Source organism: Desmodus rotundus, chromosome 10 (assembly GCF_022682495.2).
Source record: "Desmodus rotundus isolate HL8 chromosome 10, HLdesRot8A.1, whole genome shotgun sequence".
Lineage (NCBI taxonomy): Eukaryota > Metazoa > Chordata > Mammalia > Chiroptera > Phyllostomidae > Desmodus > Desmodus rotundus.
Window position 1 is genome coordinate 94186658 of NC_071396.1, and position 17424 is coordinate 94204081.

At 48.9% G+C, this 17424-nt stretch overlaps 1 protein-coding gene across 1 annotated transcript in view; it reads right to left on the reverse strand.

Annotated features, from left to right (window-relative positions):
• LOXHD1 (lipoxygenase homology PLAT domains 1) overlaps window positions 1-17424 on the reverse strand; it is a 133941-nt gene that overhangs the window by 52428 nt on the left and 64089 nt on the right. The window contains 7 exon segments of the mRNA XM_053913122.1: window positions 280-449; window positions 4813-4946; window positions 6304-6458; window positions 6948-7422; window positions 9712-9872; window positions 13522-13714; window positions 16641-16837. Coding sequence (XP_053769097.1) covers window positions 280-449; window positions 4813-4946; window positions 6304-6458; window positions 6948-7422; window positions 9712-9872; window positions 13522-13714; window positions 16641-16837 — 1485 coding nt within the window.

Consider the following 17424-nt stretch of genomic DNA (forward strand, 5'->3'; position numbering starts at 1 on the left):
TCTATTCTATTCTATTCTATTCATTTTATTCTATTCCATCCCATCCCATCCCATCCCATCCCATCCCATCCCAAGCCATGTACAATATATACCCAGCCTTATGCTAGACATGTGGGAATATGCTTGCCCACCTCCCCATTCTTGCCATGGAGGAATGAGGGGCAGTACAGATAGAAAGCCAGAGCTCACAGAGGAGAGAGAGAAGATGGAGACCTAGAATGGGGGAGAAGCAGAGGGAAGGGTGGCTGGTGGGAAGATATCAGCCCTAGTGGAGGAAACCTTTCTGCTCCAGGCCCATGTTGTCGAGGGGATTGTTGTCGCCACCACCCCCACCCTCATCGTCCTCCTCCGGTGGCAGCACATAGGATTCATCCACTGACAACAGCTCCCTGGACAGCTGGCCATCATCCTCCTCCACTGCCAGCCAGCGCTGGCATGGAAAGTAGTACCTGTGGCGGTGGGGAATGAGGAGAGGTTGGCAAAATCTCCTTGGAAAGGTCTTATGAAGGAGCAGTCACAGGCTGAGAAGTGAGAGGCCCTTGGGGGGACCAAATACTTCCCTGTCTGCCCTCCATGGCACTGTCCTCCCATCCTAGCTGGAATTGGCCCAGTGGTGTCACTTGCCTTGAACAGAGAACAGACATGGACACAAGTCTCCAGACAACCCACTGAAAAAAGCCTGGAGCAAGCATAGCAGACCCTCAACCAGGGCCATATTGGAGGTATCTAGAACAAGCGGGACTTCTGGGGACTGTTACCACCCTTTCTGGAGCTAATGTATTAGCCAGAAGTACTTCAGCAGAGAGGGTTGCACATAGAAGGTGCTCAACACATAAGTGTGGAATTTTGATGAAATGACCCAATTTTGCTTTTGGAAGGTACAAAGAGTGTGGCTGAGGAGCTGGCACACCAGAGGAAGGGAAGACTGAGTTAGACTCCCTAGTACAGAGTCCATTGGAGGTACCTAGGTGGAAGGAAGGCAGACAAGGCCTGGGAGAGGCAGCAGAGTGGAGTCACTAAGGACTCACCTCTGGAGCCAGACTGGGTTCGAATCCTGGCTTATAGTCATGGGACTCTGAACAAGTTTCTTTGCCTCTCTGTTAGAGTTGCCAGACTTAACCAATAAAATCCCAGGACTCCAAGTTAAATTTGAATTTTAGGTAAGCAATGAATCATGCTGTAGTATTATAAGTATGTCTTACTCAATATTGGGACATACTTGTAGTAAAATATGAGTCACTGCTTATCTGAAAAAGTGAGGTTCACAGCGACTTCCCCAAAGCCCCACACTGAGAGTAGGAGAGACAGGAATCAAAGGCACGTCTGCCTCCCAGGTCGTCCCAGCTTTCCACAAAGGTGGAGTCGGAGCCAGCTGTTTCACCCTGGCCCTGAGCACGACATGTGTTTGTTGAATTAATGAATGACTCAGTACACCAAGCATAACTTATTCATTAATAATAAGTTGATTTAATAAGTTGATTTAATAAGCTGGTTTAATAAGTATTTATGGTGTGCTTATTGTGTGCCAGGCTCTCTTCTAAGTACTGGGGAGTACATAGCAATAAACAGATGAAATCATTGCCTTATGCCCAGACCATCTTTTCTATTGTGGGGAGAGAAACAATGACCAAATAGAGCAGTTTATTGTAGGTCAGATGATAAGGGATACAAAAAAATAAATAAATAAAGAGAGGAAGAAGAATAAAAGGCCCAGGGGTGGGGCTGGGGCTTCTCTGAGCAGGTGACGCCTGAGCAGAGACCTGTCGAGAGAAAGAATGAGAGTGAGCCACAGGGGGAAGCAGCCAGGAAGAGGGGGCAGCATGTGAGAAGGCACCGAGGTGGGACCATGTCTGCTGGGTTTAAGGCACAGCAAGGAGTGAGCCAGAGAGGGACCAGGACTGGGAGACAAAAAGGGGAAATGGGGCAGCCACCAGAAGTGCTCTGGCTCTTACCCTGAGTGAAATGGGAGCCTTGGCAGGTAGTTGAGTGGAGAAGGGATGTGACCCTGACGGCTGAACTGCTGTAGATAATAGGGGGTCCCAAGGGATGCAGAGGGACCAGTCCAGAGGCTTCGATGGGAGATGGGGGTTTGACTCACGCTCTTCTGAAGGAGGAAGTGGGTGACAGATCGGGTGTGGGATGTGAGGGGCAGAGAGGGGCAAGGACATCCGATTGGCATGGAGGGAGGTGACTGGGTCCAGGGCAGTCGGTGTTCACTTATCCTTATCCTGAGCTGATCAAGGTCATGGGAGGCCCAAGGCAGATGGAAGGTGGTGGTGGAAGATGGTGACTCTCTAAGATAAAGGAGATTGGCTATTTTGATTTTGTTGCCTTGAACTTTGATAATTTTGTCTGTTTCCCAGAGAAGGCTTTGCTCAGAGTCCCTCTCAGCTTGCAAATGGCTGGAGGCAGCTTGTCACAGAACCCTTAGTGTTGTTCAAAACCAAGGAAACAGACATGTAAACACAACATCAGCAAGAAGGGATGGCAAAGAAGAGGAGGAAATGAGGGGAGCAAGGAGTGGAGGAAGGAAGGAAAAAGAGACAGGGAGGGGAGGAAGAGAGGTGAATAACAAGGAGATTCCATTCACAAGAGTGATAAAACTATAAAATACTTGGTCTTAAACTTAACAGAAACGTGTAGAAGCTCAGTGCAGAAAGTTGTAAAGCATCACTGAGATACTTAAAGGAATTCTTGGGTAATGGAAATCTGTGCCTTGGGGGTAGCACTTAATATTCTAAATATGCAGTTCTCCACACATACATTTAATGGTATAATGATCAAAATTCCAATAGGACTTTTTTTTCAAGTCACTTAATGTCTTGATATGAAAAGGCAAGAATAGCTAATATTTTTAAACCATAATAAAAGAGACCAAGTAGCGACAGGTGTTAAAGTAGATTATAGCCCTGGCTGGTGCAGCTCAGTTGGTTGGAGCGTTGTTGCATAGACTGAAGGGTCGTGGGTTCAATTCCCAGTCAGGGTACATACCCAGGTATCAGGTTCAACCCCCAGTTGGGGCATGTATACAAAAAGGTGACAGTTAATATTTCTATCTTACATCAATGTTTCTCTGTGTGTGTGTCTCTCTCCCTCTCTCTCTCTATCCTCCCCTTCCTTCTCTCTTTCTGAAAGCAGTGAAAAAATGTCCTCAGGGGTGAGGATAAAAAAATTAAAATAGATTATAAAGATCCAATAATTTAAAAATTGCTGGGCTGGCCCAGAAACGCTAAACCAATGGAACAGCCTAAACTGACCCTAATAAAGCTGCAAGGGGAAGCAGCGGTGTTCGCAGTTTGTCCCCATCCTTACGTGTTCTTGCAAAACTATCCTTTTCAGCTTAAACGCCTTAGATTTTCAGAACATCTTGAGAAGTAAGCTGGGCTGGCATCCTTAAGCCCATTTATCAGAAGAGCAAATGAAAGCCCATGAGGATGGAGCAACTTGTCCAGGGTAACCTGGCGAGGTCCTCACAGAGGACCTACCCTTGGTCAGGACCCTGGGTCCCACACATGGGGACATCTCATGGCTCTTTGGCAGCATCATGATGACCTTATGGAAACATCGGGCCATGTGTGAGGTGTGCCTCAGTGTCCCCACCTGAAGCAACCACTTGGATTGGTGGGACAGGATGAAGGTAGGAGATAGGGTGAGCCTGGTCACCCCCTACCCTGCATAGAGGGAAGCCCAAGAAGAGGGCATGCTCTAAGAGACACCAGCCTACAGGCCAAGAAGTTGTTTAATTCAACAAATACATATTTATTGGGTGCCCACTACATTCCAGGAACCAGCAGGCCCTGGGCAGCTCTACAACACCCACTTAGGATCTTTCTTGCCTTCCCCTCTGCCTTCCCGCCTCCACCCCCACCCCATCTCAGGGCCTTCTGTAATGTCTATTGCCCAAGAGATGATGTGGCCTAAGGGTAGAAATCTAACAGATTCATCACTGATGGTCTGGAGTTCTGGTCCTGATTCTGGCACAATTTGATTCTGGGGCTGCAGTTCCACTTCCTCTGGGGGCAATCCCTTCACCCGTCAGGAGGACAGTACCCCCTTCCCAGCCTAGCTTCTGGTGGGAGCTGTAACTCCTGTGCAGGTGCAGCAAAGTGAGGCCTGTGGGCCAATCTGCCCACCACCTGCTACATCCCACAAGCTAAGCATGGATTTCACATTTTTAAACAGTTGAAAAACAATCTTAAAAACAATAATATTGTGTGACATGTGAAAATTACATGAAATTCAAGTTTTGATGCCCATAAAGTTTTACCGGAATACAGCCACGTCCACTCATTTAGTCATCATCTGTAGCTGCTTTCCTTCTGCAAAGGTCAAGTAGTGTAGTTGTGACAGAGGCCAAATGGCCCCCAAGCCTAAAGTGTTTAGTGCCTGGCCTGTACAGGAGAAGTTTGCTTGTCCCTGATCTAAAGCAGTAGGACAATGTACTGGGTGCTGCTTTACCCACGGAAAGACTTATTGGACAACTACATCTGGGCATGGGGAGTGGGCAGGGAAGGTCTGGCTGGGACAGAAGACCCAGCCCTCTGAGCTGATGGACATCAGGGACTGGATGTTGCACTAGACTCTTTGTTCCCTCCTAAGGCCAGGAGCTCCCGGGGGCTGCCCAATGAGAGGGAAGGGAGGGAGACAATGCCCACCTAGCCAGCTACTGGGCCAAACCTACATGACACCCTCCCCCCTCACCCCCACCACTCCCACCCTCAGGCATCACAGCCACCCCATGCTCAGCCCTCATTCTAAGACCATCTCAGTGGCAGGCATGGCCACCCCTTCTTCCCCTCCAGCCCCACTCACGTGGTCTCATTGTTCGTGTCAGTGATGTCTACTCTGTCCAGGAACCAGCCCGATTTGTTGCCTGCGTTGTCATGGCGAATCCGAATCTTGGTCAGGGGCCCCAGGTCAATGGCGTAGACGATGAAGGTGTCTGTCTGGGAAGGGCCAGGGTAGCACTCAGAGGTGTGCCCCCCCACACAGACACTGCACCATCTGCTTCACCCTCCCAGGATCTGGGCTGACTTAAGACCCAAACCAGCAAGGGACACACTGATTTGTATTGTGAGATGTGTGTGTGGGGTGGGGAGCTTGGGTGTGTGCTGTGTGTGCACATGTGTGCATAAACTTCTGCAACTGCCAATTTTAATTAAGCACCTGCTATGAGCTGAGATGTGAATTCAAAATGATTCACAGGAACAGAAGAACTGGACTTGCTCGCTGCTGAGGTGGGAACACAGAACGTGTACGATGTGTGTATCTGCACTGGAGGGAACAGGAGACGGACCACACTTGGACCCAGTACGTGAATGGGAACTTTTTAGCTGTAACTTTTTAAACTCTTTAGTCTCTGATCACAGTAGCGGTAACTTTTTAAGGAAAGTACTGAAACAGAGATAAACCACGATCCTCAAGTCATGGGAAGGGTGTGTGGAAAGAAGAACCAGGGGTCCCTGAAATAAACCAAGTGAGGAGGCCAGAAGTATTTTAATGGATTTGGCACCTTTCTCTCTCTGCCTGTGTTGGTGAGGGAACCTGGCTTTCGGATGGAGGCAGGAAGGGGAAAGGTGAGAGGAGGGACAGTCTGCTAGCCAGATGACGTTGTGCAATGTCTAAGGACAAAGATGACAGCTGTATTTTCTGTGCTTTTCCCACTATACGGTGAAGAGGGAGGTGGGTGCATTTCTTCCAATGCTCAAAAGCTTTGGTGCTGTCTACTGCCTCAGGATATGGTTCAGGGTTCCCAGCTGTCTTTCAAGGCCCTCACCCCACCCCTTCCTCAAGCTTCCCAGAAGCAGTACCCACTGTGGCTCAGCATTAACCACAGACCTGCAGGAAGACCCACTGTCCTCAAACTGGCCTGACACATTACCCCGACATCTCTGTCATGCCATCTTAGGGTGTCTACATATCTACACCACACTCATCCACCAAGGCCCTTCACATCTCTCCTTCCCACCAAGCTTTCCCCAAAGCACCATCTGATGGCCCGCACTTCCTCCTTGAACCTTTGCTTCACCCACTCAGCTCCTAAGTGTCTGCTGCCTATACTACCTCCAGTAGGTTCCTGTGGGCTTCTGGGAGCTGCACCCTCACCTGTGCCTTTCTCATATTCACCACCAAAAATGTTGGTTCTTACAGAGGAGACATTTCCATGACACCTGGTTGGGTTGAACAAAGCTCACTGCTGGACCCAGTAGTCACTGTGGGTGGATCAGCCTTGGGAATCACCAGCGGGCTCCCTCCGACTGAATCCCAACCACCCGCCCAAGGGCCAGAAAGCCCATACCATACCTGCCCCGGCTGAAACTTGCTGCTCTTGTCTGACTTCTTGAGCGGCCGCTCACCCGTGTCCCCGTACTCCTCCCCATAGATGGTCAGGTAGACATTGGCACTGGTGCCAGCGTTGGCTACATTCCCTGTGATCACCTGGACTTCATAGGTGTTGACTAGAGACAGAGAAAGACACAGCACTGAGGAGACCCAGGTCTCTGAGTGGACCTGAGGCTCAGCCTCTTGGTTCCAGGTAGAGGGTAGAAGCAGGAAGTATCTACAGATACCTACACAGCTTCACTAACCTGGAACTGAATTTGCCCCTCCTCCCTACTCGAGATTTTTTTTGCCATAAAGCCCAAGAGGTTGTGAGTCTTGGGATAATTCACCCTCAGCAGCCCTCCTGCCTTCTGTCCTCAACACTAAGTTATATCAGGGCTCCTCCTAAGTCATCCATTCCTCCTGAGAGCCTTATCAGGGACAAGTGCAATGTTAACCCCAGGCAGGGAACTGCCCTTGGTGGCATTTAAGACACATGTCAGGAGAGCTATTAGGAAACTATGATGGGTGGCCACCTCTGGGGCTTCCATGTGAGAGGAAAGCCAGGCACCTCCCCCATCCCCGGACTCCCTTCAGGGGACTGTCTGACCCCTGCTCAGGCTTACGCTGAGGACCCGACCGGCCAGAAGGCGCCAGCTCCACGACAGTTTCGTTGTCTTCCTTGCCCCAGGCCAGCCAGCGGTTGACAACGAACTTGTACTGCTCAATCACCTCCTGCATCCCTGGCCCGAACTCCTCCTCTTCCTCCTCCTCTTCAGTCTCCTCCTCCTCCTCCTCTTCAGATGAGGACTCCTCCGATGAGGACTCCTCCTCTTCATCCCCCTCATCCTCCTCATCACTGCCTTTCTTCTTCTTCTTCATCTTCCTCTGCAGCTTGGCCTTTAGCCACTCTTTCTTGAGCTGCTGCCGCAGCTTGTCCTTCTCCTTCTTCTTCCGGGCCTCCTCCTCAGGCGTGAGCTCCACCTCCCGCACCACCAAGTGCCGAAGCCACAGCATGTCCACAAACCAGCTGGGTGAGAAGCCCTCGCCCGTGTGTCCCAGCCGGATCTTGAAGACCTCCCCCACGTCAGCCGCCTCGAGCTGTGCAAAGCACAGGGCAGTGGCTGGGGTAGCCCCCAGCTTCCTCCCTAGCTTCCCTGCACAGCCAAGCAACCAACTTGTGTGAGGAGCCACAGGATGGAGAGGCTCAGGGCCTCCAAGCTCAGAAGCTTCCACCAGCAGCCTTTCCCCTGCACACCCAGCCTGGTTTTCCAGCCCACCCTCCAGGACTTCTTGCCAGCCCCACCTTCCACCAAGTTTACTTCCTCCTAAGCCCCTGTGATGGTCAAGGTGATGTCCCTGCTGCTCTCCTCTCCTTTCTTGTCTTTCCTTCTCTGTCTCCCTCTCTGTCTCCCCCAAACACACATACCCACATACACACTAACCATGCACATCACACTCAGTCCTATTATTCCTGTTTCCATATCTTTATTCATGTAGTTCCCTCACCCAGAAGGCCTTTATTCCATCTTCTACCTCTATCTAAAAACTGCTCATTCAGACTCTTGAGCTTTATTATTACTTTCTTGTTAGCTGGTGCTTTTCTGTGATCTGCTCCCTTAAACTTTTCAGGATTAATCATATATAACATTTGTAATAAGCCAAAAGAAAAAAAGAATGTTATTTGTGAAAAACAAAAATCCCACTCATGCTTTCAGAGGCCAGAAGAGCTCAGAGGGAGCCCAGAGCTGGGCCGAGGTCCTAGCCTGGATTTCCTCTCTGTCCACATGAGCTGGTGTCTGCCCACTCACGTGGGAATTCCTAAGAGCAGGGACTATTTGCTCTTGCTTCTGTCCCCCACTGGGCTGAGCACAGGCTGACTCAAGGGGCATTGTGGGTGAGTATAGCTTTCCTTCAGGGAATCAGCCTCTAGGCCTTTTATTTAGTTCTGAGCCACAGTGTGAGGTGAGGTCTGGCCCCTGAAGAGCTCAGCGGGGCTCAGGGGGACTGACGTGGAGCCCCTGCCAGTCAGGCCACTCTTTCAGGTCCACATCATGCTGATGGGCCCTCTTCTGGGTGTTTGACATTCCTCAAAGCCCAGTCTCACCAGTTCTCCCAATAATGTGCTGGGGAAACTGAGGCCCAGGGCCATCCCAGGAGTTGCTGTGTCTCATAATTTTAGTCCAGACCTAAATGAGAACTCAGGTCTTCAGATTCATGAAGACACAATGCGGCCAAAATCACCTTTGTGAGAAAATCATTAGACCAAATGGAGCCCAGGATCCCCAGGAAAGAGGAACTTCTTCTCCTCAGCTACTTAGGGGATGGGGTTTGTGCTCCCTGAGTCCCTCCTCCAGCATTTCCCAGGTCACAGCATCCCTGTGATCAGGACCCCCCCAAGGAGCCCCACTTGCCCTCCTGACTCCCCTACCTGTCTGCCCTGCCGTGAATCCATCCACCACATCCAGCCAGCCAGTTGGCGTCCAGATGTGTTGCTCTGTGCCCTCTCCATGACTGGGCAGTTTCCCACACACTTTCCCTGACAGCGACCATTTTGATCCTCACAGGGCAGACATTATAGAGCTAGGTTTGAATTGATGAAGGATCTCAAGTTCAGAGAGGTGCACGGCTAGGCCCCGGCCCCTCAGCAATGTCTGCAGGGCAGAGCTCCATGAGGCCCCACCCAGCACTAGCGCTCTCTATGCCTGCGGCCCTGGCCCAGCTCAGCCGGGACCTCCTTTACTGGGTGCTGGGTTAGGACTTTTTACTGAGGGCACAGCTGATTGTGTCACACAACACACACAGAACACCACCTGCACATACTCTCTACACACACACACACACACACACACACACACGAGACTCATGTCTCATATCAAACATGCATGGGCCCCCAGAAGGCGCCATCCTTGCATCCTTCTCCCCTGCCAACACTATGGCCATGTCCTCCTCTCTTTTTCTCTTCTACTCAAGGGGCATGTTGAGGCCCAGGGCACTCCAAGAACAACCGGGAGACCCCATGGCCCACCAGTGTCCTGCCTGGGAAGCATGGCCCTGCCCACAGGCTGACAGAGCTATAGAGTCAGAGGCGGCCCGGCCGGGAGCGAGGGCAATAACCAGAGGCCAAGTGCCATATTTTGCTAAGTTAGATTTATCTACTCCAGAGGTTCTCAGAATCAATAGCACATTTGTGTTACTAGCAGAGCTGTTTGGAGCATCCCCAGAAATTTCTCATTTAACTGATCGGGGTGTCGGCCATTCTTTTCCTTAAAGCTCCCCGGTGATTCTAATAAGAAGCCAGAGAGGAAACCATCGATCTAGTCCAATTCCTTCACTTTCAGGCACTCACCAGGCCCTCTGTGGGCACCCTGCCGCCTTCCCTGCACATACCTGGAACGTGTCCTTAGATGCGCGCTCAAAGACTCGTGAGCGGCTGGACAGGAAGAGCACTTCTGTCTTGCCTTTCTCGCCGTAGATCTGCATGTAGACTTGAGCAGTGGTGGTTGCACCACCCACATCCCCCGTCCAAACCTCAACCTCGTAGTGGACCACTGGTTGGGCATGCAGGGAGAAATGAGACATTTAGTAATCATAACAATAGCAATGATAGTAACAAAAAAAAACTTCTCATGCTGGTACCATGTGTCTGGTGCTCCATGATCTCATCTAATCCCCTCATCAATGTTATGAGTAAGTACTGTCATCCCCACTTTACAGGTAGACACACTGAGGCATAGGGGAATTGGGTAGGTGGGGGGAATGGCAAACCCAAGCAATCAGACTCCAAAACCCAGTCACCTTCTGCATCACACATGTCCTCTGGAACCAGGAATTTAGAATAATCAAAATACCGGCTGCCATCCCCTGCTGTGTGCCTCCCCCTGGGCAGGCACCATGGGGCAGAAAGAAGCAAAGGGTGCTTGCTTTTTTCAGTAAAGGGCAAGGGGTTGAAATTATAATTTTTATTTAAATATAGGTATCTTTCCGATGATACCAACAGATACATTCACACACAGAAAGTTGTCTATATTTTGAACAAATACTTTATTAAGCTGTTAGGGGATGGAAATATGTTACAGGTATGCACCACCAGAGGGCACTTCCCACTGGAGAGCGAAATGTCTTCCAGAACTAGGGGGCCATATTTTTTCAAAGTGACTATTTTAAGACTTGCCCTCTCAGCAATCGTGTAAGACAATATCACGATTTTTTTTCGAGTGAAGACTTTTATTGTCAACAAGATGATGATCTTCCATTACCATAGCAAGGTGAGAAATTAGGGGCTGAAAACAAAAGGACTGGCTGTGAGCCTGAGGAAGTTGAACTAGAAATACCAGGCTCAGCTGGGAGTGAGGGTGGGCTAGTATGTGGACAAGACAGTTACAGTAAAGGCTGACATTCTGAATGGAGAGAACGAGTTCTCCAACCCCATCCCGTCCCTTGTTTCTCAGAGCAATAGGCAGCCAGGATTATACAAAATTAGGATAGATAAAAATGAGCAACAGAGAAAAAGAACCAGCTATCGGAAATTAACATGTGGTAGCTGAATTAAAATAGTCTTCAGCAAGGATAAAGTCAGGACCAGCTCCAAAGAACAAAAAGGAAATTTCCCAGGAACAAAATGATAAATGATAGAAAGGTAAGAAAATCAGAGGAAGTCCAATATCTTACTGAAAATTTAGAGGAAATAGAGAGATGGCAATTGTCAAATGAATAACACAAAAAAGTCCCCAAACTGGAAAATATTTCTGGATTGAAGGAGCCCATGAGCTTCAAAACAATGGATGGAACAAAAGAGAGTGAAGACATCATGAAATTTCAAAATGCCAGAAATTAAAGTAGGATCCAATAAGATTTTAGAGAGGAAAAACCCCAAAGGATTGAATCACAGAAGGGTATTAAACTTCCCAATTACAACATGGGAAGCTAGAAAATGGTAGAAAAGATTCTTCTAAACTCTAAGGGAAAATGAGTTCAACTCAATTCTATAGCAAGCCAAACTGCTGACCAATTGTGAGAGTGAAGACATTTGCAGACACACAAGCTCTCGACATTTCTATGTACCTTTTCTCAGAAAGCTACGAGTGGAGAATATATTCTACTAAAATGAGGGAATAAACCCCAGAAGAGGAAGACATGAAATCCAGAAATCGACATCCAATCCAGGAGATAAAAGAGGAAGTTCCAAAAAGATGGCAAAAAGGAAGTCCCAAAAGGACTGCTTTGTGGCAACCTAGAAAGCAGGAGACAGGGGTTCCTGAAGAAATGTCTTAAGACAGGGGTTGGAGAAGAAGGAGGTAGAGAGGAAACCAACAGAAATCCTGTTGGATTTGAACATATACACAAAATTTTAGTTCTGTTAGAGACATGGAGATAAGATGGTGTTATGGGAGAATCGTGGGTCCCCAAATTCATATGTTGAAACCCTAATCCCTGGTGTCTCAGAATGTGACTGTATTTAGAAATAGGGCTTTTACAGAGGTGGTTAAGGTAAAATGAGGCTGTTAGTATGGAGCCCAATTCACTATGGCTGGTGTCTTTATAAGAGGAGACTAGGACACCGACTCACCCACACACAGAGGAGAGACCATGCATCCGCATAGTGAGAAGGCAGCCAGCCACAAGTCAAGGAGAAAGGCCTCACAAGAAACCCAACCTATTGACACCTTGATTACAATGATGAGAAGATAAATTTCTGCTGTTTAAGTCACCTAGTCTGTGGTATTTTGTTATGGCAGTCCTAGAAGACTTCTGGGACTGAAGTGTTAGATAGGTGGGCATATACATGGGTATGTAGAAACAAAGGTGTGTATACAGAAAACTTTACAAATGGAAAAAATAAGGCAATCACTAACTCCAGAAAAAAACCCAGAAAGTTGTACACAAGATGAAATGCAATCATCACACAGTAGGTAACTCAGCAGTGAATAATATTTGCATAGTCACAATAAAATAAAAAATTAAAATTGATTTACTTTTATTGAAAGTTGGAAGAAGGGTGTAGGTGTACACTCACACACTTGCACACACACAAAGGTTAAGAGAACTAAATCCTCCTCTTCCATAGGAGTAAGTCAATAGTTAACATCTGTGACTGAAAAATCAAGAAATTGATAAGCACATTATTTAAAAATATGGAAACAAATTTCAGAAGAAAAAGCTAAAGTAATTTAAAAGTTGTTACCTCTGAAGAAGAGGGATTATGTAGGAAGGGAACTATCACTTTTTATCTTTCTGTTGTTAACTAGTACTTGTACTACTCTGATTGAAATCAGGGCCTCGTTCATAAAAAGAGGGAAGGAGCTGATTCTGTACATGGTCCTCAAGGAACCTACAAGCATGAGAAGACACAAAGGGCTCTGGGAGAGAAAGAGGTGAGTTTGTACTAGGGTTCCTTCTCAGAGACGCTTCCTGGAGAAGAGAGCCTTGGGCAGTTGGTTTCAGGGTGGAGGTAGAAGTGCAGAGGTGAGGAAAGTGACATTCTCTGTGTCAGGTTTTGGTCCCAGTATCTTTCTGAGCCTCGAATAACCTCTTGTTCCTCTGAGCCCTACCATAATCAATGACTCTTGCCTTATGTGCAGTGGGTGGCCAGACCACCTTGAACTGCATCTTCACTCACAGGTACACCTCCCTGTCCATGAAGGCCCCGCCCCTGGTGCCCTTGCCAACCCCTCGGCCTGCTTCATCTTCTCCACAGCTCTTACTTGACATTGTCGCATAGACTTAATGTTTGTTTCCCCTGGGGGAATGTCAAATCCATGAGGACTGAATTTTGTCTGTTTTTTCTGCCTCCACAGACTCTAGGGCAGTGCTGGCTCAGAGAAATACCTGATATATGTTTATTAAAAAAATGAATGATTACACAGCTTTATGTCCCCAGCCAGTCTTCCCAGGGGAAGACATGGACCCTGTTCTCCTGCACCCAGGGCTGAGAATATACATTTCTTATAAAGTCACTTGCTGTGCATTAGCCCAGAAAAAAAGCTTTCATCCTTTGAGTCCTCAGTTTCCCCATCTGTACAATGAGCCCTTCTTCCCTCCCAGAAACACAGTACCAGAGGTGATTGGAAGCTCCCATTTTCTCCCCTCAGCGGCCCCCTTGGAGACAAGATGTAAGTTGCCCCATAGGCCCTCCTCTGCCCCCACTACCCCACTCCACAGGGGACTAATGTTGCTATTCCACCCCTGCCTCCTCCATACATTTCTGGATTTCCACGATCTCACTGGGATAGAGCTCCACCTGCAGGCGCCCATCAGCCTTGTTCTTGTCCAGCCAGCGGTTGGCAGGAAAGGTGTACTGCTTGCCTTGGCGAGGCACGCGGATCTGCACGCTGCCCAGGTACCAGCTGGCACGCCTGCCCGTGCCATTGTGCCCAATCACCAGCCGGTTGATCTGAAAGGAAACTTGGGCTGCAGGTGAGCAAGGAGCCGGTGCCCAGAAGCCTCCATGCCTCCATCCCTACCTCCCCAAACGCCCTCACACACTGCTCTCCTCAACCCCATCTCCAGTTCCTCAAGAGAGGGAGGCTAAGTGGGTGGAGGCTGGTCCCGCTTCTGTCCACCATCAGCCAGCTGCGGGGCTACAGCACCAGCTCTGTCACCTGGAGTCTCTGTTCCCTCCTCTTTAGCCCAGCTCACCTCCCGGGGAAGTTGTGAGAAGCAAGTGGGGGAACAGGTGTGGCATGAACTTTGAAGGCTCTGGTATGTACTTAGTAACATTAGGCAGCATACTTAATATGCACTTAATAATAACGTGGTGGTTTCACAAGAAAGCAAATATTCACGAGTTAGCCACCTGCCTCAGCAGCCATGTTATTGATGTGTATGTACCCCTGCAATTCTTCTTTGACACACCCATCCTACAGGTGACAGAACATGCGGACAGCCTCTCAGGGTGCTGTCATTCTGTGTCCTGTCCCTCCTCTCCCTCCTGAACCCGGGGGGCGCTTTTCTCTTTCCAATAACACTCAGGAGTTCACTTGCTTTGCTATTTTGCATTGTAACATCTTTGCCCACAAGCAATACGGATGATCACATGGATGATCATGTGACCATCCTTACATACACTTGGGACCTCAATGTTCAAAGTGCTTTTATGATTTTTTGAAATGTTGTTTACCAGGCAACTCTAACATCAGATGGAATTATCAGATAGCCTTCGAGATCCCTTCCAGCCCCCCGGATTCTCTCTGTGATGGTTTGGAGGGGCGACGTCAGCTATGAGTCTGGTGCCAAAACCCTGTCAGCCCTGCTCTCGCTGTTTTGAGTACTAAGTGTCTCTTTGCAGCTGGTAATGGAAACAGAGCCATAACTGAGTGCAGGTAGCCAGGTCCCCTGGAATTGTTGGAAGGCGACCAACTATGTCTGCAAACACAGCCCGAGAGCCTTTTGGGTGCATGCCAAGGGGCACGGGTGGAGAGCTTCATTGTCTTTCTGTGGTACTGGAGCTTTGGCAGTCCTGGGGAGGGACTGCTAGAAGAGTAAAGACAGGGACAGGTGTCTTCTACGTGATATGACAGGAAGCTCCTTAAGGCAGGGACTCTCTTTCAATTCTACACCTAGCACCTGACTTGGAGCAACTGTTATAGACATGGCACACTACTCAAAAACAGCTACTGTTTATTGAGCATTTACTATATGGGTGTGGGTGTAATTTACACATGATAGATACATGGAAGACTTGGGCCTCAGACCCAGGCAGTGAGTGGCCAGAGTCCGCACTCCCAACCTCTTGACCACACTGCCTGTTGAGGGGGTGGTTCAGAAATACAAAGAAAGGCCCAAACGCCCTCCTCTTCCCCTCAGACATCCAATCTATCTTCTGGCTGATGCCAGAAATCCTAAATAAAAGGAATAGTATTTCACTCTACAATTACTAATTCAGCTTAAAATGTAATATGTTTTGATAAAAAAAAGACTTGATTGAAGCTCATTACCTTCAGGATATACATGACTGACATGAAACCTTTCCCCAGAGGGTACTTGGTGGGGACACCTGAAATAGCGGGAGTTCCCCAGAGGGGAGGGGCAGGAGAGGTGAGGTTGCAGATGGGAAGCTTGTGACCGTCTGGGTTTCCACAAGCCACACCCTGAGAGGGGCAGGTGGTAACATGAAATCCAGCCCAGTCATTTCTAGAAATGTTTCCAACCTCAGGTCCGGAGAGTTAGACCCATGCTTCTCTGGATGAAGCACTCAGACCCCTTGCAGGGCCACCCAAGGCCCTGACGGAGACAGACTCTCGGGTCCCCTCTTCCAAGGCAGAATCTCTAAGGTGTGGCCTGGGAGTGTGCACAGAAACAAGCTTCCTGGCCCTAGCACTGATGCACACTGAAGTTTGCAGTTCTCCTTCTCCTCTGCCCTCCCCTGCACGCCGGTGTCCCCCTCTGCAGTGTCTGGAACCTGGCCATGCTGGTCCTGGCTATAAAGTAAAGGAAATATGGGGTCTACAGCCGCTACCTATATGCATTCCATCCCCAAAGAGACTCTGGAACCTTAACCACTGTTCATATAGCTTTTGCTGCTCTAGTCAAAGCTGGAAAACAATGTACCTCATTAACCCCCAAGTGGGCATTTTTTTCTTCCAAATAAGTTCATCTGTGTGTACATGAGTGTGTGGTGTGTGTATGTGTGTGTGAACCTGTTAGGTAGCATAGGTAGTAAACTAAGGCAGGGAGGAAGAAGGAGACATGTCTCACCCATTGACTCAGCAGTTCTGAGCCCAGTCCAACAAGATGACCAGGCATTCTGAACATCATAAGCAGCAGGGATAGCGCAGGAAGAGGGGAGTCCTTGAGACTCTGTGCTGGGAAAGGGGGCCTCTGTGGCAATTTTACTAACTAAGACAAATGGCCTTTACTAGCTGAGAAAGAAAGCCTTTATAGCTGTACCTTATTCCCAAGGTTTAGAAAGGGAAGAGGGAGGGGTACCTAGAGGCTGACTAGGGTATACAACCCTGAACCCCAATAGTCGGGGCACTCAGATTAGCTGAGTGTCCACTTGTAGCCTTGGCTCAAGTATATGGAACAAGCTTACTAACCACTTTATTTCCTCCATAGGTGGGGCATTCAGACCAGCCGGGTGCCTGCTTGCAGCTCTGTGCTTGTGTGTGTTTCATAAATGAACTTGCTATCTCATTTCCACTATACGTGCTGTCCCTCATTTGAATTCATCTTGAGAGGGAGGCAAGAACCAAGGAACAAATTCAGGGTAGGGTAGGGTCCCCCAACTCAGGTCTCTCACCCGTGTCAAACCCATGTGCAGATATATATGCAGGGGAGTGGGGGAGATGATGTCACGTGGTCCTATGAAGGAGACTTACAGTTCCAATGTTCAGGGTCTCGAGGGTGAACTCGTCCACCCGGCCACGTTCAAAATAGTCATTCAGGTTGTTGTCAGAGACAAGAAGATCTTGCTTGATGGTGTCATATTTGTCCCCATAGAGCTTGATGTAGACTGTGGAGTCTGTGCTGGCCCCAGGCATGTCCCCCGTCTTCAAGCTGATGTGGTACCGGTAGTCTGAGCAGTCGAGGCAGGAGGCAGGAAGAGAGGGGTTAGTGCAGGATAGTGGGGAGCATCGTGGGGGGGGGTGGTCTGCAAGCAGGGGTGGGCTCTTGCTCTCTCTGAGTAGCCCTGTAACTTGGGGCAGGGCTCCATTCATCTCCACGGGGTCCCCTCATCTACTACATCGGAATTCTAATACCTGCTCAACCCGCCCCACAAAGCGTGGACATGCCAGGAACAGGAGAGCATGCAACACTAAAATGTAAGAGACAGAGGATTTAAAGCAATTTCTCGTCTGGTGGATGAGGAATCTGAGGCAAAGGGAGCATCGACCTTCGCCAACAGTATCTAGTACATTATATACACAGCATTATTGCGAAATACTCTGACCTCGGCTTTAGAAGTGAGGATGAGGAGCCCCAGAAGCTTATGTGTTTGACTCAAAATGTCCACTGTTGGTCAGTAGCCGGTCAGGAGTGAAGTCCTAATGTGGACCTAATGTGGACTTAATGTGGCCCTAAAGCCCCTGTTCTTAAGTGGGACGCTATGCTGACGTTGCTCAATTCTACCACCCAGAAAGGTTTGCACCATCTGTGCACAGG